A 21,723-nucleotide genomic window follows, 5' to 3' on the forward strand; every position below is an offset into this window, starting at 1 on the left:
AAGGGCGAGGTATTTTTTTAAAAAGGTCTTGTTTGGGGACTTTGTTGTTGTGGCAACACTCGTCGACATTGAGGTTACTTACCGCTCAGCAACCAATGACAAGCCAAACAAATAACCCTGCCATCCAATCACAGCAAGAAGATTCGAGAAGCTGAGATCCTTCTCGAAAATTCTGGCAAGAAGGACCTTATTGCCACGTGATATTAGTCCGCGATGCCAATCATTTTTTTTTGTAATCGTTTTCTGATGACTGTATTATTGACAATTGATGGTATTTATTTCTTCTTAAAATGTATTTTAAGTGTAACATTTGTAAACGAAATAAACCCAAAAGCCTGAAATGCAGTGTGCCGGGGAATGACGGAACTATTTTTAGTGCGGATGGATACCTTCAAGGACGTGGCAGGCGCTCTAATATATAAAAGGGATTTTGCGTTTCGGTTGTATATAGAACTTGAGTGGAAGACGCGAGAAGTTGATCGAGCAAATATCGCCACGTTCAATCGTAAGTTCCCTAAATTTATACATTTATATATACCCGTATGTTGTTCGAGCTGTCAAGTCAACTGTGGGTTTTTTTCGTAAAATTATCTTTTTTGCGGCGGTTAAAGTTGAGCTCACATACCAGGTCTTTGTAAGCGCTGTTGGCCGTTGAGTTTTAATGGCGACGCGTTTTAAAAAAAGTTTCTTTAGACTTGTGTGTACTCTTAGCTTTTACAAACTATTGTATAAGCATGTTATTACATTCCATCGTCGTCGATCTTTATGGTTTAACGCAATGGATTGCTGTTGGCAATAGCAGTGACTCGACATTTTCAATGGTGGCTTCCATTATGGGCGGCGACAAAGACTCCCTTTTGTTCAACTGCAACAAGAACTCAAAATGGCGCTGTCGACTGGAGCGTTAAGGGATGATTTTTCTTCCCTCGACTCAATAACATCAATTGGTCGTTACAACTAAATTATGTTTCAAATGTCTCTTTGTATACACTTATTTATAAATCGACCATGGATTAAATGCTAGCTCCCATAATATCGCATTTGACTTTTGATTATTTTAAGCCATGATTTTTAACGTGTGACATTTTTGTCTTAGGTGTAAACATGCAGATCTTTGTGAAGACCCTCACTGGCAAGACCATCACCCTCGAGGTTGAGCCCAGTGACACTATTGAGAATGTCAAAGCCAAAATCCAGGACAAGGAAGGCATTCCCCCAGACCAGCAGAGGTTGATTTTTGCTGGTAAGCAGCTGGAAGATGGCCGCACGCTCTCAGACTACAACATCCAGAAGGAGTCCACCCTCCATCTTGTCCTGCGTCTCAGGGGTGGCATGCAGATCTTCGTGAAGACCCTCACTGGCAAGACCATAACCCTTGAGGTTGAACCCAGTGACACCATCGAGAATGTCAAAGCCAAAATCCAGGACAAGGAAGGCATTCCCCCAGACCAGCAGAGGTTGATCTTTGCTGGCAAGCAACTAGAAGATGGCCGTACACTATCAGACTACAACATCCAGAAGGAGTCAACTCTCCATCTTGTCCTGCGTCTCAGGGGTGGCATGCAGATCTTCGTGAAGACGCTCACTGGCAAGACAATCACCCTTGAGGTTGAACCCAGTGACACCATTGAGAATGTCAAAGCCAAAATCCAGGACAAGGAAGGCATTCCCCCAGACCAGCAGAGGTTGATCTTTGCTGGCAAGCAACTAGAAGATGGCCGCACACTGTCAGACTACAACATCCAAAAGGAGTCCACCCTCCATCTTGTCCTGCGTCTGCGTGGTGGCCAGTAGTTGGTCACAATTTCATGTTTGATAAAGTTGAATATAGTATTCTGAATTTGGCATTCGCCATGACCAAATGTTCATTGCATTCTTGGAATAAATGATTAAACAAATCAATTGTCTTTTTTTGAGTAAATTGAGATTAAGTGGTTCAGTGAAAGTAAATTAAGATACTTTGCTTGCTATTTAATATGCAAGACCTAGGGTGCTCTTTCAATTTAGGAAAACTAAACTTAACTGGTGGGAAAGAAGTAAGGCGGCTAGATAAGAAAACCTTTATTAGTCTCGCAATGGAGAAATTCCCAATTCACAGCAGCAAAGTTATGAAAGGAAGAAGCAGAAGAAAATAGCTGCTGGAAAGGCAGCCACTCTCGCGGCGCCATCTTGAAGTCAAATAAAATAACACCAGTCGTGCAATCTTCATCACTTTTCCTGCATGCACTTTGTTGTGTGAAGCAAAGTAGTTGTAGATGAAAGAGGAGGGGATCAAAGTGCCATTTCACCAGTGGATCAGAGACGTCATGCTGAATATGTGCACAGTCAAATGATTTTTCAGGAAAAAAACTTGAGGGGCAATTATCAAATGCAGAGCCATTAATTAAGGCAAATGGGTCATTAAGTTTAATTCTCGTCAGACGGTATTATAAATAATCCAAATGTATCTTTCATTGAAGCTGAACATTTCTCAATACGTAATTTACTATTCACAACAGTTGTTACAAAAAGAAATTGAATAGCCTGGAAAGGGAAAAATGTCATTCCCCAAAATGAAAAGGTATAAGTACTACTGCAACTCATTGAAATACTGTATTACAAATGCGAGTAAAGAGCAATTAACATTAAGTGTTCTAAATCATTAAAATGGTCATGTGAAACCAATAACTAAATGGAAATTACAGGTAACATGCAACTTGGAATTGTCCATCCACTATTCGAATTGCTCATTTTATAAAATATGAAAAATGGAATTGAACGAATGAGATGTTTAACATAATCCAAGGGTGACCTTGCACCGCCCCCCAGAGGAGGCGGCGGCACATTACCCCAGACCTACTCCAACTACTTGTTGCAGTGGTGTCCAAATTTGCTGCCCGCCGTTGTTTTAATCATCAGCTGCAAGCAGAAAAAAATATTTGCGAGACGGACCACAACTCTATTGTGGGTGTTGGAAAAATGTTAGAACAAAACTAAGAAGTGTAACAAACCACAACTAATAATTGGTTTTATGTAGCACTTGTATAGATGTGCACAGAAAGATCTAAAACAGACAATTCAGTTTCAGAAGGAAAAAAACGTTTGACTCAACTTTTTGCTCCATGTCAAGGTCTGATTTGAAAATAGTACTGTACTTTATGATCCTGAAATAAAAATAGCCTTAAAGATTGTCATTTATTTCAAACTGGTCGTTTCACGCCACTCAGGGTAGATTCAGATCTATTTTAGTGGGATACAGGGCTGTGAGCCACCGCCACCCCCCCAAAAAAAAAAACATTACATTTATGCCTCATCACAATGAACAGATAGCTTTGATGTGACAGCTTCTCAGTACTCTACATGATTGCTTGATGGAACGGTTTTAGCATGCTGAATAAATTTGAGCTAAGGCAACGGGGCCCTCGCAATTCCTTGATTTTCCTATACGCAGTGAATGTAGGAAAACATTCCGACACTCCTGACCTGTGAGTAGGCCCAAATAATGTCACATGCAAAGCGAGCTCATCTGGGTCATCTGCTCACAAAATGGCTGTACAGACGTGGAACTCCACCTCTATGGCAGAGAAGGAGGCCGAGCTGGATCTGCAAGGTGACTAAATAGGCTCGTAAAGGAAAAAAAAACAATAATAAAATAACAGTAAACACCAAAATAATAGCTTTAATCATTTATTCCAATTATGTGCATTGAACATTTGGTCATCATGGCAAAAGCCTGTGAAATTAACAGCACTATATTTACTTGAGGATTAAGAATATGGAATTGTGATCGATTACAGGCCACCCCTGAGACGCAGGACAAGATGGAGGGTGGACTCCTTCTGGATGTTGTAGTCAGAGAGAGTGCGACCGTCTTCCAGCTGCTTACCAGCAAAGATCAACCTCTGCTGGTCAGGTGGAATGCCTTCCTTGTCCTGGATTTTGGCTTTGACATTCTCAATAGTGTCACTGGGCTCAACCTCGAGGGTGATGGTCTTGCCAGTGAGGGTCTTCACAAAGATCTGCATGTTTACACCTAAGATAAATACGTCAACTATGTTAAAGTACTCTCTTATAAACCTGTACAGTAAAATGTGCGTGCATTATTCATTAGATATAAACCTTTAATCCATGATCTTAGATTATATAATTTTACACAACGTCAAAAAAAATAAAATTTTAATTTTAACAACCAATTGATTATTAGTGTTGTCACCATTAACATTCCAGTGGACAGCGCCATTTTGAGACCTTGTTGACTCCCTTTTTGCTCAGCTAACGCCTCCTATAATGGACGCTTCCAGTGAAAATGTTGAGTCACTATCATTGGCCTAGAAAATTATCCCAACACAGATAATTGTAATTCAAGTCTTACACAGTAGTTCACTTATCCAAAGGGTACACCCAAGTAGCGTTTAATATTTTTTTATGCTTCCACTAATACAAACAGCTGCCAATGCTCACGAAGACCAGGTTCGCGAAAAGTTTCCAACCCACCCCCCAAAAAAAAAACCGATATAATTCTATCCACAGACAGTGGATTCAATGGGCCGACCAAAATGAGTTGTTAACTTGCTACTTACAATAAAATGATGATATTTCAGTTTGTGTGCGTCGTCGTTCTCGCCTGGGAGCCGTCTGCGATCGTTCTATGAGTGATGAGGTCAAGGCAACATTCTTTATAAACCTGGGGCTTTTACGTCACTGGCAATATCCATCCGCATTAAAATAGTTCCTTCTTTGCCTGGCACACAGCTTTTCAAACTTTATCGTTTATTTCGTTGACACAAGTTACACTTAAAGTACATTTTATGAGTATGTTTTTGACAAGGGTTGCTCCGCGGCTTAATATTATTACATGGCATTAAGGTCTGTCTTGCCGGGAATGTCTTGAACCATCATAGCAACTGAAATCTTCCCATTTTGATTGGATGAATGGATCGTTAGTTTGACTTGCCATTGGTTGGTGGCTCGAAAGTAAATGTCGATCAGGCTCGCCATCTAATCAGGTCGGGGTCTAAACAATTTTGAATACTGAACCAAATCATATACATCGATTAGTCTCTCTCTCTCTCTCACGGTCTTTTTCATAGAGCGCAAGTCTAGACTATACTTTATTACTTTATACTATAATAGTTTTTAATAGTCCCACAATGGGGAAAATTGCAACAGCTGTTGTGAAAACGCTCTATCAATAATTATGCATTGTATTGCATAATGCAAACTCCATACATTGCAAACAAATAAATTAATTTAATCATAATTGCTCGGCAAAATGATTTTGAGGAAGGAATAGTCACGAATATTTCAAAATTATTGGCACTTGTTGGGATTAATGTTAAAAATTTTAAAAATTGGATACCATTTTAACACAAAAGTTTCTGGATTGTTGCCTTGTCAATACTGGAGTACAGTAATAATTTGTCTCGGCCACCGTATATTTGCCCGAGTAATCTGCCCCGGCCCATCGAAATAAAAAATAAAAATAAAAAGACCTGTCCTGAAACTGCTCGGCAATTACACGCCCCCGTCGCTAGATGACACTATGGTAGAAAACAAGAGTGAGAAAATTTAGGTCTGAAAGTACCCTCCTAAAACTGCAAACTCCGGGCTGCACTACTGTATATGTAGTTATCTCCCCTCCATCGCCGGGGTTACGTGACTGACCGTCTGTGCAATAATATGTGAAAATCCGTGAAAAATAATGAATCTATTTAAATACACCTTGGCATGTTTTTACGGCATTTACAGAACTTATATTCTTTTCAAGTCTCTTTTAAAACAATTCAAACCTATTTAAACACATAATATATTGAGCGAGACCAAGAGCAATAGATAACACAAATAATAATTAATGTTTGCACTTTTGTATTTTCTCAGTTCGATGGGCTATGATGCAATGATTTTTTTTTGTCAGTACTGTACATGTGACAAATTTCATTTAAAGCGATAGAAGTGAAGCCTTAGCCATGTTTATTAACATGCAACATGTAAAAGCTGTACAAAACCCAAACTGTTGAAATTAATTAAATTTAAAGAAATGACAATACATCATGAATATCAAACCGATTTATACCAATTTATGATGTTTTGATTGGGCGACCCGCAAGTCCAAGCCACATTGCGAATTTGTGACTTATTCATTGGCTTGCGTACCAACTCACATTTTTCTTGCACAATTATTTTCCGATTGAATGATATAATATACATAAATAGTGAATACATCTATATTTTTTAACGTGTTACTTTTTCCATACATGGAGAAAGAAATGTAAACAACATGAGTACAGTGTAATACTGCTGCCGCAATGAGTTTATAGAAGGTATAATATAATCAATGATCAATGCTCTTGGCAGAAATAGTCGGCCCCCCAAAATCAAATGCTGCTTACGGGTCAGCTCAGCATTCAAATGTATTGATTCTAAAACTATTTGTGTTCATTCACATATCCTCTTGCACGCCCTTGACAAACAAAGTGTTTTTTTTTCCTCCCCAAAGAAAAATATTGAAGTAAATTTCAAAAGCCATCTTAAAAGACTGTCGAATGGTTGAATGTGACGTGTGCTCATGTTGCCTTCGGGCATGTTGGAGGAGCATGCTGAGTGACAGTGGGTCTGACGAGTCAACCAGCTGAGGAAGGGCCATGCACTGCCTGGTGTCGCTTCCTCACTCCCCCACTCCCTCACACGACCACCGAAATGGCCGGCTGGGGCACCTTCTTCTTTTCCCTCCTGAACTACAAGACGGAAAAGTATGTCATCGCCGAAAACAGGAAGATTGGAATACTGTTTCGAATCTACCAATTGGCCGTGCTTGGATACATAATCGGGTAAGGTGCAATCATGCCTTGCCCTCCCCATTGTTTCTGTCCAAGAGTGGCTTTGCATAAACTAACCTTCCACAAAGTGATTCACAAAGTTAAAAATAGTTGTGCCTGTGCAAGTCCCGTGTGTTTGCTTTGCTCCGTTAAAGTGGCAGAGCATGTATATGTGTGTTATTATAAAGACTCGGTAACCCTTCAAGCTGAGCGAGAAGGCTTTTCCAGTCAGACCATTGTGTGATGTCAAACCAGAGCATATAAGGAAATGATGTGAACATGAAATCCATGTTCTAAATGAATAGCTGATTAGAATGCTCCAGATTAGAAAATGTCTGACAAAGAGTGAGCAGCACGACTGCCCATGGTGGTTAGCACATCTGCCTTGCAGTTCTGGGTTTGAATCTTGGCTCCGAAAAAAAAAGAAGCGAATTTGATTTATGAACACACTGTAAATTTCCCAAAGGTGTGAATGCTTCTTTGTCTACAGTATATGCCCCGTGAATGGCTGGCGACCTATCCAGGGTGTTACCCCGCCTCCTGCCCAAAAGCAGGCTCCAGCTCATCCGCGGCCTAATGAGGAAAAGGACATAAAAATGGATGGATGATTAATTACATGGCAGCAATTTGATGAAGTGTTACTCCATGCATTAGGTGGGTGTTTGTGATGAAGAAGGGCTACCAGGAAAGAGAGGAGGCCATCCAGTCCTCCGTCATCACCAAGCTCAAAGGCGTCACTCTGACCAACAGCTCTGAGAGCGGCCTTCACCTGTGGAGTGCCGAGGACTACGTCATTCCACCAAATGTAGGCTCGCCATATATTAAAACTTCCCCCAGCATTAGACCTTTCCTCAATTGTAGATCTTGTCAAGTGGGATTATGACTTGGGCGGGTGGATGTCGTTAACAGCAGCAGCATTTGCCTGATGAGTTTTAACCGTATCGACGGGGTGTGTAATTCATTTAACCTTTTCCTTCATCATCACAATGAATAAAAGCCTAATTGTATTGTGCAGGGAGAGCAGGTTTTCTTCGTGGTAACAAATTACATTGAGACCCCCAATCAGAGGCTGGGCTTCTGTGCCGAGGTGAGTGGACACATAAATGGCTCATTTCAGAATTGGAAGACAAATCAGAGAGCAACAGTTTGAAAAAGAGACCATTTGTCGGATTTGGATAATGGATGGATGCTATGAAGAAAAACTGGCAATAAACTATATCATTTGATTCCTCCAGCTCGGTGTTACCATATATTTTGTTGTGTTTTGAGCCACCCTGTTACAGATACTAAGGCACCTTAAAAACATATATTTACAAATCAGTGCTTATGTTAGCGTTTTTGCACAAGGCTACATGGTAGCTGTGTTAGCTGCAAGGCTAACTGGTTAAGAAACACTTTGCTATATGGTTAAAAAAGATTTTTTTTTTTTTGTCTTTTTGGTATTTAACTGCTCACCAAATGGGGGGAATATAAAGTCAAAATATTTAGGGGTTCCCATGGGCGATTTGGTAATTTACTGTAAATTATATTTAGTAAACACTGCATATAGCTAGCTACATTTTGTCTCAGGAAAACTATAATGTACACAACACGTGCGTGTTTCCGTATATCGTACATAGATGATACGAAATCGCACATAGATGATATGAAATTTCATTTGGGTGCAAAAAAATGTCTTCCAATTCTGTCATGGCCGAAATATCATCACTTGTGCATTTGAATTAACTTAACGTGTCATTTATGCATCACAGAGTTTCAAGGTACCTGATGGCCAATGCTTGAGTGATGATGACTGCACCGAGGGGGAGACTGTCATAGCAGGACATGGTGAGAAGCATTTATTGTCAATAGCATGTGAAAACACGTCTCGTGTGCCTTTAAGGGATGTGACCTAGTGAGTGACATCAGGAGCTGGAATCAGTCGGGCTGGCCATTTACCACATGAGCATCTGCTCCATGATCCTTATGATTTTTTTTCATTTTGTATTTGGGATTTGACTGTTTATCTTACCACCACCCAGCCAAGAATCTTTGCTCTCTCCATCAGGAATTAAAACGGGCTTGTGTATAAACAGCACCGGCACCTGCGAGATTCATGCCTGGTGTCCTGTAGAACACAGCAAAAGACCCACGTGAGTACCTTAAGACATTTTCAAACGATCTATTTTATTTTTGCCAATATAGTCCATAGAACGCTGCCAATCCTTTTCAACAAATGCTTTGTTTCCTACATTCCCTCCCAGAGTGCCATTAATGAGCGAAGCCGAAAACTTCACCATTTACATCAAGAACTTCATCAGGTTCCCAAAGTTTGAATTTTCCAAGTAAGTGTCCGCGGGTGGTGAAGAGCGATGGCGCGCCTCAGATCTCAAGGCGTCATTCCATCGATCAGTAAGCGAGCTGAGAAATCTATGTAGCCCACGCATGTTTTAAATAACTTTAGGGTGCAGGGAGCTTTCTATTAATACGGCCTGTGCATTACTCTCACTGAGACAGTGAAACAGTCATGCGAGATGCCCTTGACAGCGAGCCTAACTGTGGACAGGTGTCATGCGAGATGGGCTCCCCCCCTCTTTCCACTTTCAAGTGTTGTGGACAGATGGCACTAGTCACAGCAATTATGTATATGTCACGCGCTCATTGAAATGAACCACGCGTCTTTCTTCGGCATCCTGACACTCGCAGTCTTTTTTGACCGGATGTAGGTGATATTAAGTGGCATTGTTGAAATCCACACGCTCTCGTTATGTGTTTTGAATTACGGCAGGCGTGCCAACGATATGCTCGCAGCTGACTGACAGACATGCGGTACTGCTTATGTGCTGTCGAAGCTTTTTTTAAGTTGCTGAGCATTCAGGTCCAAACTCGAATCAAACATGCTGCACAGACTAATTATTATGATCTAAATAGAAAACAAATATGCTGTGTGGAACTTTTTAATATGACATCACAATATGGCGCTTAAGTCCATCGCGTGGGCTCCTTTAGGTAAACAAAGACAGTATATCAAGAATAAGCCCAGACCCCCCCCCCCCCAAAAAAGTGATGCACATCCCTTTTTATGAGGAGTCGCACTTGTCATGACCCCTGTCTTCACTATCCTAGGTCCAACGTTCTTGACACCACTGATGACAGCTACTTGAAAAGATGCTCCTATGACCAAGTGGACCATCCTTACTGTCCCATCTTTCGCCTCGGAGATCTAGTCAAGTGGGCGGGACATGACTTCCAGGACATGGCTGCAAAGGTACTCCAGTGCCAGACCGTAATAACAAATACTGCTGCTTTACTTTTTTCCAAGAAAGTTAACCAAACTATTCATGCAACATGAAACTATGGGGCCGTTGACAATCAAAATGTAGACCATTGGTGTCAAAGTCAAGGCCCGGGGGCCAGATCTGGCCCGCCACACCCTTTTATGTGGCCCGCGAAAGCAAATCAAGCATGTCAAGTTCCATGGTGCTTGCTAAAGTCTGAACCAAAATTTCAAATGGTTATATGTAATCCGCAATAACAGTCATTATAATTGACTTCTGATTGTAAAAATAGTTATTGATCAATTTGTTGTGCGCTGTGTATGTAATATGTGGAGGGGATTAAACATTTATATGGTTTCCCAAAATTCAGAACGGCCCTCCAAGGGAAACCATAACTACAATATGACCCGCGACAAAAACGAGTTTGACACCCCTGAAGTAGACCCTTCTTTTTTATTGTTATAGCTAAAAAAATGACTGTCATCTGCAGAAAAGCAGAGAAGAAGAAAAATGATCAGTGTTTTTTTTTTTTTCCCTTTAGGGTGGCTCTGTTGGTATCCTAATTGAATGGTACTGCGATTTGGATAAGGACTACTCTCAGTGTAATCCACAATACAGCTTCACCCGTTTGGACATAAACTTGAACAACTCCGTCACATCAGGATACAATTTCAGGTACGTCATCTCAGTCATCCCAAGTTTTCTTTCTCACTCATCCATCTGATGCCATTACTTTGCAGATATGCCAGATACTATAAAGATCAAAATGGGGAAACCTTTCGCACTTTATATAAAGTATATGGAATTCGTTTTGACATCATGATCAACGGCCAGGTAGTAGCTGTAATTGGAGAAATTAGAAACAAATAGGATTCCAGTAATAGTCACTGCACCAAATGTATCTTGTTTTCTCCGCTCCTTGCAGGCAGGAAAATTCAACATCATTCCCACAATAATTGCCATCGGCTCTGGTGTCGCTCTTCTAGGAATAGTGAGTTATCTTCATGATATTGTTGCTGAGTTAGAATTACACTGCCGCACGGTATGGAATAAAAGTATACTGTGTCTCATTCTCCTTGCAGGGAGCCTTTGTATGTGATATGATCCTACTGTATATGATGAACACCAGCTCCTTCTATAGAAACAAGAAATTTGAGATCATCAATTTCAAGTAAGATTTGTATCTGCAGGCCTTTTCAGAGTGTGGGGGCAATGATACTTTCCGCGAAGAAATTTCAAGTTTGAGAATTCTCTTATCTCTGCACACAGCGCTGCTTTTCTTATTTAATATCGGGTGTAGTCAAGATTTGGTGTAGTGGTACCGTTGCCTGACTTGTGTGCGTGCAGCACCACTCAGTGCCGGTGTGAAATGTGGCCGTGTATGGTTGTTCGTCTCTATATGTGCCCTGTGACTGCCTGGCAACCAGTTCAGGGGTTATTCCGCCTTTTGCCCGAAGTCAGCTGGGATAGGCTCCAGCAATTCCAGCGACCCTCTTCGGGTTAAGTGGTGTTGAAAATGGATGGATATCAGATGTAATTCATAAATTCAGACTGCTTCTCTCACAGACACATTTTCAGAATTGGTGATATAGTGACACATAAAAAATTGTACTCCCACGTTTTCAACACACAGACTTTTCAAAGTATTATTTGGTGCTCCTTCTAACTATGCCTCACTGTTCTGCAAGGGGCACAGCATACGTGACTCAAGCTATTTACAGTGTTTGCCACTTTATAGCTTGCTGTAAAACTGACACACAAAAAGAAGTTAAACGTTGCACTTTGTATATTTAAACACAAATGTTCAACCAAACCATAGAATAGCTTAATGCTAACATATAATGCGAAACGCCATAGAAGGGCTCATGGAAATTAACATGAATGTTATCGTAATTATAAACTCAAACTGTTCATGCAACTTTCCATAACGCTCTCGTTCCCTTGAAGTCCTCTGGCGCCCTCTAGTGGAGACGCATCACCTCACACTTTGAAAAGCGCTGGCAAACTGGAGTAGTTCATCCTGGCTTCAAAGATAACGTTTTTCCTCAAAGTTGAAATCCGTTGGCTCACCTCTCCCTCACTGAATCTTCCAGGAAAGAGCGGAACACAATCAGAGAGAAGAAGAATCGGGAAAGGGAAAGGAAATCCAGGAAACTAGCTGCAGAAAAGGGGGCTACCAACTCCATGAAACAGACAGATGATATTGAAGCCATGGAGGTTCAAAACAAGGCAACCAAGGACAAACGGGGTCCCACCATTCCACGTAACACCGGCCAGCGGTACACCTCCACCCTCTCTGCACATGGTGCGGAACTAAAGCATCACATCACATTTGCTTCACACAATTGAAAATAGAAGAAGCAATTGCAAGGCAAAAATGACCCGCGGCGTTGGTCTCGAAAGGTGGAACCAAAAAACTGTAACTCACTTATCACTTTAGTGACATGGCTGCTGGCTTGTCACCTGCTCAGAGAGACCGCCTTGACAACTGCACCTGTGTAAAGATATACGGGAAGAAATGTTGCATTTGCCGGCTGATGTAAAATGGAATCTTGGACAGTTCCATTAACATAGGACTCATCTCAACATCAACCATGGCATTTTGTCGGATGCCATGCTGAATCTTTGCGTATTCTTTGCCATTGTTTTAGCCAATCACTCCTTGACATTCGATTTGCATGATATTTTGAGTTGATTTTTACAGTGCTGACTGACACTAGCAGCCAGTCACCTGATCTGTAGAAATTGTCATTCGAAGTGTATTAACCCTGTTGTTATACTGCGGGTCAAATTGACCCATTCTAAAATGAATTAGGAAAGAAAATAGAGTGAACTATCCTCTTTGAGCCACACGAGGTAATAAAACTACAGTAAAAACCCCCACACCAGGGCAAGGTCCCTCCTCCCTATCCGCTATAAATACCGAAAAACGAGGAGAAATTGATGCTTCCCCCATTTTTATTATTGCATGTATTAATGGTTTAATAAATATACCACAAACTATGATCCCCAAACGCATCTTACATTTCCCTTAAAAATAAATGTCTCACACATCAAAAGGTGCCAACAGAGCAAAAACTCATGCAACAAAAAGTCTCTCTAACTTCCGCTAACGACCCCGGCTAAATTTCACTCCTCTACATACAAGGATCTTCATCTTTCCATCCAGCAGTGTCACTTCAGTATGCTTCCTTGATAATTTAAAAGTACATTTTAAAATATAAAGTAAAATGCATCAACGCGGGGGACTTAACTGAGGCGACACACATTTGACAGATTTAGCCTCTTTTAAAACTTAAAATGGGTAAAAATATTGTATACACGTGTGGTACAATGTTGCTTCATCTTAAAATCACAAATAATTTTACATATGCATTGAAAACATCATCGATTTTTAAAAATGTCTCTGAGTTTCTTTACAATTAATTAACCTGTTTCACAAAACGTTTGTGGCTCATCTTCAAACGACCTGGACCATGTCCAATTTTAACATCAAATTTGCCCACCCTTTACTTCACTAATGCCTTGATGCCATGATTTGTGCGGTAAATTCAACATGTAATTGCTCTGCCTGGTATTGTGTGCGACTGTACAAATGTGAGTGTATTCCGATATTCTTTCAAAGGTCTTATTGTTGCAAATGAATGCATGTCGCGTCGATAGCGAGTAAAGCAAAAAAAAAAAAACAAAAAAAAACAAAAAACATTTGACAGATGCAGATAAGTACAGAGGTATTTATTCCAATCAGTAATCACATTTCTTTGTGTTGAACTTCAAGACTATACAGAAAAGTGCAACATCAAATAGTTGCACCTTGTTTAGGATATTATGTGCTACAGTCTGTTAGACGACAATCCAAATAATAATCCTGGGGAGTATCATAAATCAGGTGAGGCCTGGAGTTACTAAAAGGCATTGTTGAGTGTGTGAAGAGTAAGGAAAAAAAATGTCGTGTCAGCAGGTCACAATGGAATAACATTAAAATCTATTTTTGGCTCATCTACAGCTCAAACAAAATGCAATTAGTTTAAGGAGAATGCGGGTTATTTTAGTACACGTGCACCATTCCATAGAGGAAAGTCCAGAAGAGGACGTAGGTGAAAAGACCTCCAACCAGGCCCCCGGTGAAGAGGAGCCGTCTGGATTTAAAGCACTTGTTCCATCGTCGTCCGGCCTTGAGAATGAGCAGCAAAGACAGGAGGAAGGAGGACAAAAAGTAAAAAATGAAGCCATACAGTCCCGTCAGGCCCAGGATTCCGGCGGTAGCCCCGGACAGCGCTGACACGGAGGTGCGGCAGTAATCCAGGACGGCGGCATTGCCCCTCACGGCCACTTCGCTGATGAACTGCGGCCCCTCTCGTTTGGCTATGACGGTTGCCATCTTGGCTGTGGTTGTAGGGTCACGGGAAGATTCTGCAAAGAATGCACAATGCGTTTGTGCGTTTACATTTTACAATGAAAATTCGATGCAGTGGATATAAAAAAAAAACACCGTTATTCCAAAATGTTTTTGTCCTGTCAAAAATCGAGATGAGGCTAAATAATTTCTAAACTTTTTCCACCCTAAATGTGACCTATCATTTGTTCAATTCAAATGATAGAGACTTTGAAAAACTGGGACAAATAAAAAATGTTCAAGAACCCGCTTTCATGTTGGTATGGTGTTCTTTTGGTGATTAGCAGTGTTGTGTTTGTGTCAAACATTATGATTATTATGGCCCAAAAATCCAACCTTGGTTTGGCCAGTTAGGGGAATTCAAGTGTGTTTTTGCACAATAAAGTTGGACTTGTTTTCTTTCTAAGATGAAGCGTCAAGTCTTGTCAACTTACCCCATGGCTCAGACATATGAAGAGGACAAAACTCCTTCAATGTGGCCGCTGGCCTCTTGGCAGCCTCCTTGTTTTATTTACTTCTCATCTTTTATTCAATTTTGGAGAGACATCCCGTTCTGAGCTGTGCCATATTTCGCCCACTTGATGGTGACTGTCTTCACTGTGTTTCACAACATAAATAGAGCCTAGGAATTTGATTTGTACCCTTCTCCTACCTTTCAACAGTGAAATCCAGGGCCAGAAAGTAAAATTACTGCCACAGCTTGGGTTTAGCCACAGGTGCTTCAACCCAACTGTCAAATAAACCAGCTGGTTCGTGGCAGGGATTGTACTTTCTGCAGCTGGATTTCCCATCTCTGCCTTTCAACGAGAGCTCTCTGTGCACATATGCTGCAAGAGTGACCACAATAATGTAATGAAAAGCTACTACTACATCATCTTTATTTTGGGTCCATCAAAGGCATTCGATGGTGTCGGGTATGTACTCACTCCCATTTCACATGCATTTGCATGTGTTTGGTTAATTCCGAACATAGCCACATCCACAGCTACAAGAGGGTGTGGACACCCTCTCCGATTTTAGTTTTTTTTTTCCCCCCAGTTGAGTTGTACAATTGACAGGTCACGTGACTGGGGAGGGATTTTTGAAACGATTCATCTTGACCCCTTTACGTTGTCAATAAGAGAGCATTTGAACAGGGCTGCCCATTTCTTTTACAGACACCGTACAGCTGTTGCAATCTACACCCGTGTATTGGAAGAAATTTTGTTTTGACTATAAACGACAGTTCATCGGTTTGATACGGCGATGGGTTGCTATATATAAATTGACAGATGATAGAGTTCAAGTGTACAAAAAATACCTGATCAACGTAAAGTAGCACAGTCATGTGTAATCCTGACATGAAATGACAGACCAAAAACTATTTGTCGTAAAACAGGTGACACCAGCGGTGTGTGACTTTACCCTGTCTTTCAACATGCAATCTAGGATCACTACTCGCGCCACTATGCTAACGCCGTGTTCATGCTAATGCTAACTATGATTCTTACCGGAGGGTAAACGGCTTCTCGGCTCCTTACGGCTCAATCACAGATGCATCGTGTGTAAAATATGACTTCGTCAACTTGAACGCGGAACTGCTGCGAGCGAAGTTAGCAAAAATGGTGAGGTAAAGCCACCTTCATTTTTATCAATCAGGAGTTGGAGTCCTTGCCAGTCAGTTCCCGTCCATGCTAGTCGCAGTGCATTGTGGGAACTGGAAAAAGTACAGTCATCACAAATGAGGATGCTGACGGCGCATTCATGGCACAATAAAACGTAGGATTTTATTAAAGTTGGTGTAGGCAGCAAGTATGTTGTTAATTGAAGAAAAATAAATGTTTTTAAAATATGTACGCTTTCTTACGTAAATATTTTTTTTATGAGAATGACCTACTGAACGAATAGCCCCAGGTGGGTGCAGTAATACTGTACACTTGTGTAGTTACTGAGTCAAACACCGAAGAAGAAGAGTGTGTTGAGCTGTTGCCTGAGGGTCGTGTGTGACTGCCATTATGCCTTCGTACATTCTGGGTTTAGATGTGGGCACCACATCGATTAAAGCAGTTTTATTAGAAAGCGATTCAAAGAGTGTCGCTGCAAGCCAGAGTTTGGCAACTGCTTCTGACATAGCCGATTCAAACGGGATAAAGGTAAGTGATCGACATACTCACAAGTGACCTAAAAAACATCCGTCGTAAACATCTGTGTCACCGATATCCAGGCCAAGGAGCAGGATACCGCGCGTATTCTGGACACTCTCAACCGGTGCGTCGGGCTGCTATCCAAGGACAAGCTGCAACATGTGTGCAGCATCGGGGTATCTGGACAGATGCACGGGGTTTTGTTTTGGAATGCAAAGAGTGGTAAACACGTTGTCTTTTTTTTTCGCCAGTCCTATATTTCTCCATATTATTTGTATTCATAAATATGTATCATATAGTTTCTCGGTGGTTTACGGTTGGTGCTTGGCGTAGTGTTAGAATACGAATACAGTACCACCATTCCGTTTTTTGGCCTCTGAAGGGGTTTAATACAATTATTTAGTTATTATGACTTATATACGACTTAATATTCTAATATAGAGGATCGTTGTGAAAGTATGTGTACTGCCACGAGATATGGAACGCTGTTGTTTGGTTATTCATGAAATAACACTAGTACACTGCATTACAATTTTACAATACTAATTAATCTGGGACTGGGATCACTTTTCTATTGTCTTGTAATAAAATATATTAATGGGAGTGCCAGGGATGTCTTTGTATTACAGTAATACAAAAGTGAAAAGCAATATTAGTTCGGACGGATTCTAAAGTATGAACATTTCATTGCTTGCAGGTTGCGATTGGTCCAGCGGGAATCTCAGTCAGTTGATCACCTGGCAAGATGGCCGCTGCAGCAATAGCTTCCTGTCCTCCCTTCCAAAACCGAACTCGCACCTCAGCGTGGCCACAGGATTCGGCTGTGCGACCATTTTTTGGTACATGAAACACAGGTGAGCAAAACACACATACACTCAGGGCCATAAATATTGGGACACAGTTCTCATCTTTTTGCCTCTAAACACCACCTCAATGAATTTGAAATGAAACGAACAAAATGTACTTTCAAATACTTCTGTGATTCCGAAAGTGTTCATCCGTTTTGGATCGAAATACCCTCAAATAAAAGTAGGGAGTCAGCAGTTTAAGCACACCTCGTTTTGTTTCATTTCAAATGTAGTGTCGGGGTGTTTAGAGCCAAAACAATGTGACTTGCGTCAGTGTCCCACTATTTCAGGACCTGACCATACAGTATGTCAACGTAATTATGGCTCTCTTGTAAGGTGTAATTATGAGCGTGATTCTTCTGCAGGCCCGAGTTCCTAAAGGACTTCACTGTTGCCGGCACCATTCAGGACTATGTGGTATCCATGCTGTGTGGGTTAGACCGATGTCTCATGACACCTCAGAATGCAGCCAGCTGGGGTTTCTACAACACATCCTCTGGCCAATGGAACATGGACATGTATGTAAACGGCTTGTATTGTTGATTTATATGCTAACGGTGTGTGTGAGCTTTCTGAATATTAAATCTAACTTAAGTACTAAATGCATGGCATTCTGTTCAAACTGATAGTGTGACACAACAGTTGTGTTTGTGTGTGTGTGCATCTTCTAGTCTCAATGGCGCCGGCTTCCCTTTGCACCTGCTTCCTCAGTGTGTCCCCTCTGGTGAGCTGGCGGGCCACACGCGCTCTGACTGGCATGGCATTCCCGCTGGCACGCCAGTAGGGGCCGCCCTAGGAGACTTCCAGTGCGCTGTGTACTCCTGTTTGAGTGCGCAGACAGACGCAGGTGAAAGAAGTGGTCTTCTCTTTCTGTTGTCCAGTGAATCAATTTCTGAAATGTCACATCGGCCATTCTCCAACACATTTTGTCAGGTTTTGTCATGAAAATCTTGGAGTTGTGTAACAGAACGAAGATTGGTGCACATGGATCCTCTAAAGCTGGGCACATACTGTACACACTCATTTTTAGCATCTTAACCTACATCTCTACATTTGTAATCTCACACAACAGGTTGGGAATACCTGCACTGCGTACACTCAATCTACTTTGTAAAAACTGGCTTCATTTTTCCTTGCACGTGAAGTCATCAACATCTGTTTTAATCCCAACTCACAAATCTGCACGTTTTATGCCCTTAACGTCCTAGTTCTTAACATAAGCACCTCAGCCCAACTGACCTTCGCCATGCCAGCTGACTTCAAACCTCCCGACTCACCACAGCCCGAATCCTCTATTGCCTTCTTCCCGTACTTTGGCTCCTCATACTTGGCGGTGGCGGCGTCACTCAACGGCGGCAATGTGCTGGCCACTTTTGTAGAAATGTTGACTGGCTGGATGAAAGAACTTGGTGTGTACTTTTATCGATCGCACATGCATTTCTGTGGTGTTGTATTCGAAAAGGATGATCAATTGTATGATTGCCCTTGCAACAATTCCACTTCGTCTCCATTGCAGGCGTGGAGCTGAGCGAGCAATCTTTATATGAAAAGATGATCGGTTGTGCTCTGGAGCAGGAAAGCAGTGACCTCACAGTGAGTCCGACCATTCTGGGAGAGAGGCACGACCCTTTCGCTCTGGCTCGAGTGACCAACATCTCCGCCTGTAATCTCTCTCTCGGTCACGTGACCAGAGCGCTGTGCCACGGGATCCTGGAGAACCTGGCCTCCATGATGCCCCCTGAGCGCCTGCGGCAGGCGGGCGTCAACAGGATAGTGGGTAGCGGGAGCGCCCTTGCGCGGAATGAGGTGCTTAGACAGGAAGTGGAGAGAGTGTTTTCTCAGTCGGTCGTATATGGACAGAATGCTGACTCTGCTGTTGGCGTTGCTTTAGTCCTCTGCGACCGACTCGGATCGATCGATGGTGCTTCTCCTGTGGTGAAATGACAAATTTGAGTCGCTTCTTGAAGATGACAAAGGAACAGTTCAATGAACGAAGTGCCCGCCTTACACATTTTGCTGGCAAGTGTCTTATTCTGCTTTTTTAAATAAATAGCTTGGGTTCTATTTTTATGGATCAAAGGACAAAAGCAACTACGGTATATGCCACGGAGAAATTAATTCGTTCTCGAGCATTGCTTGTCATAGCACATTTGAATGGCAGCTTGTTTCTCATTAGTTTACATAGAGCTAATGTAAATACACGTACAGTCGAGGAATAATTATTTAATCCCTCGCTGAATTTGAATTTTTAAAAAAAAGTCCAATTTGTATGCTTGTATATTGATTATGGCATTTGACAGATTATCAATGAAAAATGCATTAAAAAGCAAGATAAAAAAATGGTTTTGTTTATTTTGTGAAATAAGCATGATCTCTACAACTCCCACTGATTGGCTGCTCCCTATGTGATGAACAGCTGGACACAAAAGAATTAACTTTGTACATTTTAATCTCCCCATCATGGGCAAATAGAATTTTCAGAAGATGTCAAGAGACAAGTTTCTAGAGCTGCATCAGAACTGGAATGGTTTACAAAATAAGAAAAGGAAAGACTTGATCAGAAGGCGATAAAGTCTTGGTGCCATCATTCCAAAGGCGAAGACGCACAAAATGAGCGGCACTTCATCGAGCTTGTCCAAGCTAGACAATGGAGGCTGATGATGAGGAAAAAGGAAGGGAGCAGCCTCAAAGTATCATCGAACTGCTTAAAAAGTCACCCTCACGAGCCTGCTTTCAGATGGTCACTGAATCTCTCAATGACCCAGAGAAGGCTCGAGAGATAAATTCAATGCCTCCCAAAGTGGCATCTAATATTTATCACCTTATTACAATTGTTTTTAATCATGTGAGTGCTATTGCAAACGCTCAAAGACAATTTCAATTCGCTCCGCATTTAACATTGTTACATTCCTCCAGTTGTGAATGTTTGCTCGCCGTTATCCTGAATGACGACTTTCAGTCCAAGTGCCAATCGTGGTCGTGCAATGACTGGGGAATTCTGTTGTAACTACAGTAATGTCTCAAAGAGAACAGGAAGCAGCTGGTTGCCACACTGAGTGAGCCTGTACTGCATGGCCGAAAATATCACACAGTGATCACGGGACCAGTGATCATCCCACACGCACATGCAAACACAGACACGTTGAAGTGAAACTGAACACACAGTAACTTGAACCAGAATGGGCTAAAAAGGAAACCATGGCTGATAAATGTTATAGGAGAAGGAAGGACCTAACATTTCGATTAAAACGGCTAGATGCTTCTATATGAATTGTAATATGTAACAAACCAAAAAAAAACATTTGTATATTTCATATTTTTTGGTGCATATATATATATATATATATATATATATAGAGAGAGAGAGAGAGAGAGAGAGAGAGAGAGAGAGAGAGTTTTGTAGGTGTGACATCAAAGCATCTGCAAGGTACCACTGAGGTCATCATTGATGATGTTCATGAGGTTACTGACCACACCCCCAATCTGAAAAAACGGATCGTCTTGTGGTGGCTCTATTTTTATCCTTGCATCTCAAAAATTTAAGTACAATCAGTGACGGTGCCAGAATAAAGATGAATTTTTTTCAGTTTTAGAATTTTTGGGCAAGACTAACAGGATTCTTTTGGAACCGGCCAAATTTTTACATTTTACTATGGACAGATGAAAAGGAATATTTTTGTAGTGCCAGAAAAGAAAGAGTCATTTTTAGCATCAATTCCCTCCAAAGACCCAGCCTCTCATCGTTTGAATCGGAATTTGTAGAATTTCGGACCTGATCAGTTGGATACTCCAAAGGACATCTTCATTTTAATTACAATCATTTTTCACACTTCATCAAACTGGCTCTGTAGCCATTTTCATCAGGACCCCGTTGAGGTGAGTAACTAGTGTACCAGATTAATTGCCGACTAATAGATAATCAAGTTCATGGACACCCAGTCAGCAAAGGCATCTGGCCCGGCTTCGGCATGAATCCGGCACAGCTGGCCTGGTGTCGGCAATGGCATAACGCATGTGGGCCGAACACGGCCCAGGCGTGGCAAAGGAGGCACTGGCTTGACTCTGGCAAACCAGATGAGGGCCGGTTGTGGCGTGAAGTATTTGGGCCAGAAATGTATTTCCAACTCCGGCCCGAATATGGCCAGCCAGAATTGAGCCACTCCTAAATGCAGTTTCAGATTTTTTTTTTCTACACACAGCCTTGTTTTACAATTGCACACCAATGCGGAATTCCATTCATCACACACGCGCGCACACACACACACACACACACACACACACACACACACACACACACACACACAC

At 41.6% G+C, this 21,723-nt stretch overlaps 6 protein-coding genes across 10 annotated transcripts in view; 4 read left to right on the forward strand and 2 right to left on the reverse strand.

Moving 5' to 3' along the window:
- Positions 1-366: 366 nt before the first annotated feature.
- ubb (ubiquitin B) lies at positions 367-1,895 on the forward strand. The gene is made up of 2 exons (XM_019895227.1): positions 367-505; positions 1,097-1,895. The coding sequence occupies exons 1-2, from the start codon at positions 382-384 to the stop codon at positions 1,792-1,794; spliced, it is 822 nt and encodes a 273-aa protein (XP_019750786.1). The 5' UTR covers positions 367-381; the 3' UTR covers positions 1,795-1,895.
- Positions 1,896-3,652: 1,757 nt separating this feature from the next.
- Positions 3,653-18,268, reverse strand: LOC109531135 (ubiquitin). Of its 2 annotated transcripts, XM_019895249.1 has the most exons (3): positions 18,258-18,268; positions 7,327-7,331; positions 3,653-4,012 (listed from the first exon to the last, which is right to left on the reverse strand). In XM_019895249.1, exon 3 carries the CDS (start codon positions 4,002-4,004, stop codon positions 3,771-3,773), a length of 234 nt encoding a protein of 77 aa, XP_019750808.1. In that variant the 5' UTR covers positions 4,005-4,012; positions 7,327-7,331; positions 18,258-18,268; the 3' UTR covers positions 3,653-3,770. The 2 variants fall into 2 exon arrangements, with proteins under 2 accessions (XP_019750808.1, XP_019750807.1); XM_019895248.1 differs by lacking the exons at positions 7,327-7,331; positions 18,258-18,268 and adding an exon at positions 4,560-4,674.
- On the forward strand, positions 6,367-12,531 carry p2rx5 (purinergic receptor P2X, ligand-gated ion channel, 5). Of its 2 annotated transcripts, XM_019895202.1 has the most exons (12): positions 6,367-6,806; positions 7,449-7,599; positions 7,810-7,881; positions 8,546-8,621; positions 8,842-8,926; positions 9,038-9,118; positions 9,900-10,041; positions 10,593-10,726; positions 10,792-10,885; positions 10,977-11,042; positions 11,134-11,222; positions 12,145-12,531. In XM_019895202.1, the coding sequence occupies exons 1-12, from the start codon at positions 6,676-6,678 to the stop codon at positions 12,398-12,400; spliced, it is 1,377 nt and encodes a 458-aa protein (XP_019750761.1). In that variant the 5' UTR covers positions 6,367-6,675; the 3' UTR covers positions 12,401-12,531. The 2 variants fall into 2 exon arrangements, with proteins under 2 accessions (XP_019750761.1, XP_019750762.1); XM_019895203.1 differs by lacking the exon at positions 7,810-7,881.
- emc6 (ER membrane protein complex subunit 6) lies at positions 13,768-16,702 on the reverse strand. Of its 3 annotated transcripts, XM_019895244.1 has the most exons (3): positions 15,938-16,143; positions 15,748-15,782; positions 13,768-14,464 (listed from the first exon to the last, which is right to left on the reverse strand). In XM_019895244.1, the coding sequence occupies exon 3, from the start codon at positions 14,430-14,432 to the stop codon at positions 14,100-14,102; it is 333 nt and encodes a 110-aa protein (XP_019750803.1). In that variant the 5' UTR covers positions 14,433-14,464; positions 15,748-15,782; positions 15,938-16,143; the 3' UTR covers positions 13,768-14,099. The 3 variants fall into 3 exon arrangements, with proteins under 3 accessions (XP_019750803.1, XP_019750804.1, XP_019750802.1); XM_019895245.1 differs by lacking the exons at positions 15,748-15,782; positions 15,938-16,143 and adding an exon at positions 16,601-16,702; XM_019895243.1 differs by lacking the exon at positions 15,748-15,782.
- Positions 16,182-19,666, forward strand: shpk (sedoheptulokinase). Its single transcript, XM_019895201.1, has 7 exons — positions 16,182-16,579; positions 16,651-16,792; positions 17,268-17,424; positions 17,784-17,936; positions 18,090-18,265; positions 18,627-18,827; positions 18,935-19,666. The coding sequence occupies exons 1-7, from the start codon at positions 16,442-16,444 to the stop codon at positions 19,360-19,362; spliced, it is 1,395 nt and encodes a 464-aa protein (XP_019750760.1). The 5' UTR covers positions 16,182-16,441; the 3' UTR covers positions 19,363-19,666.
- Positions 19,667-20,851: 1,185 nt separating this feature from the next.
- trpv1 (transient receptor potential cation channel, subfamily V, member 1) overlaps positions 20,852-21,723 on the forward strand; it is a 14,950-nt gene continuing 14,078 nt past the window's right edge. Inside the window, exon 1 of the mRNA XM_019895294.1 lies at positions 20,852-21,294. The gene's annotated coding sequence lies outside the window, so the exon portion shown is untranslated. The remainder of the gene's footprint in view (positions 21,295-21,723) is intronic.

This window comes from Hippocampus comes, unplaced genomic scaffold (genome assembly GCF_001891065.2).
Source record: "Hippocampus comes isolate QL1 unplaced genomic scaffold, H_comes_QL1_v1.1 scaffold177, whole genome shotgun sequence".
Classification (NCBI taxonomy): domain Eukaryota; kingdom Metazoa; phylum Chordata; class Actinopteri; order Syngnathiformes; family Syngnathidae; genus Hippocampus; species Hippocampus comes.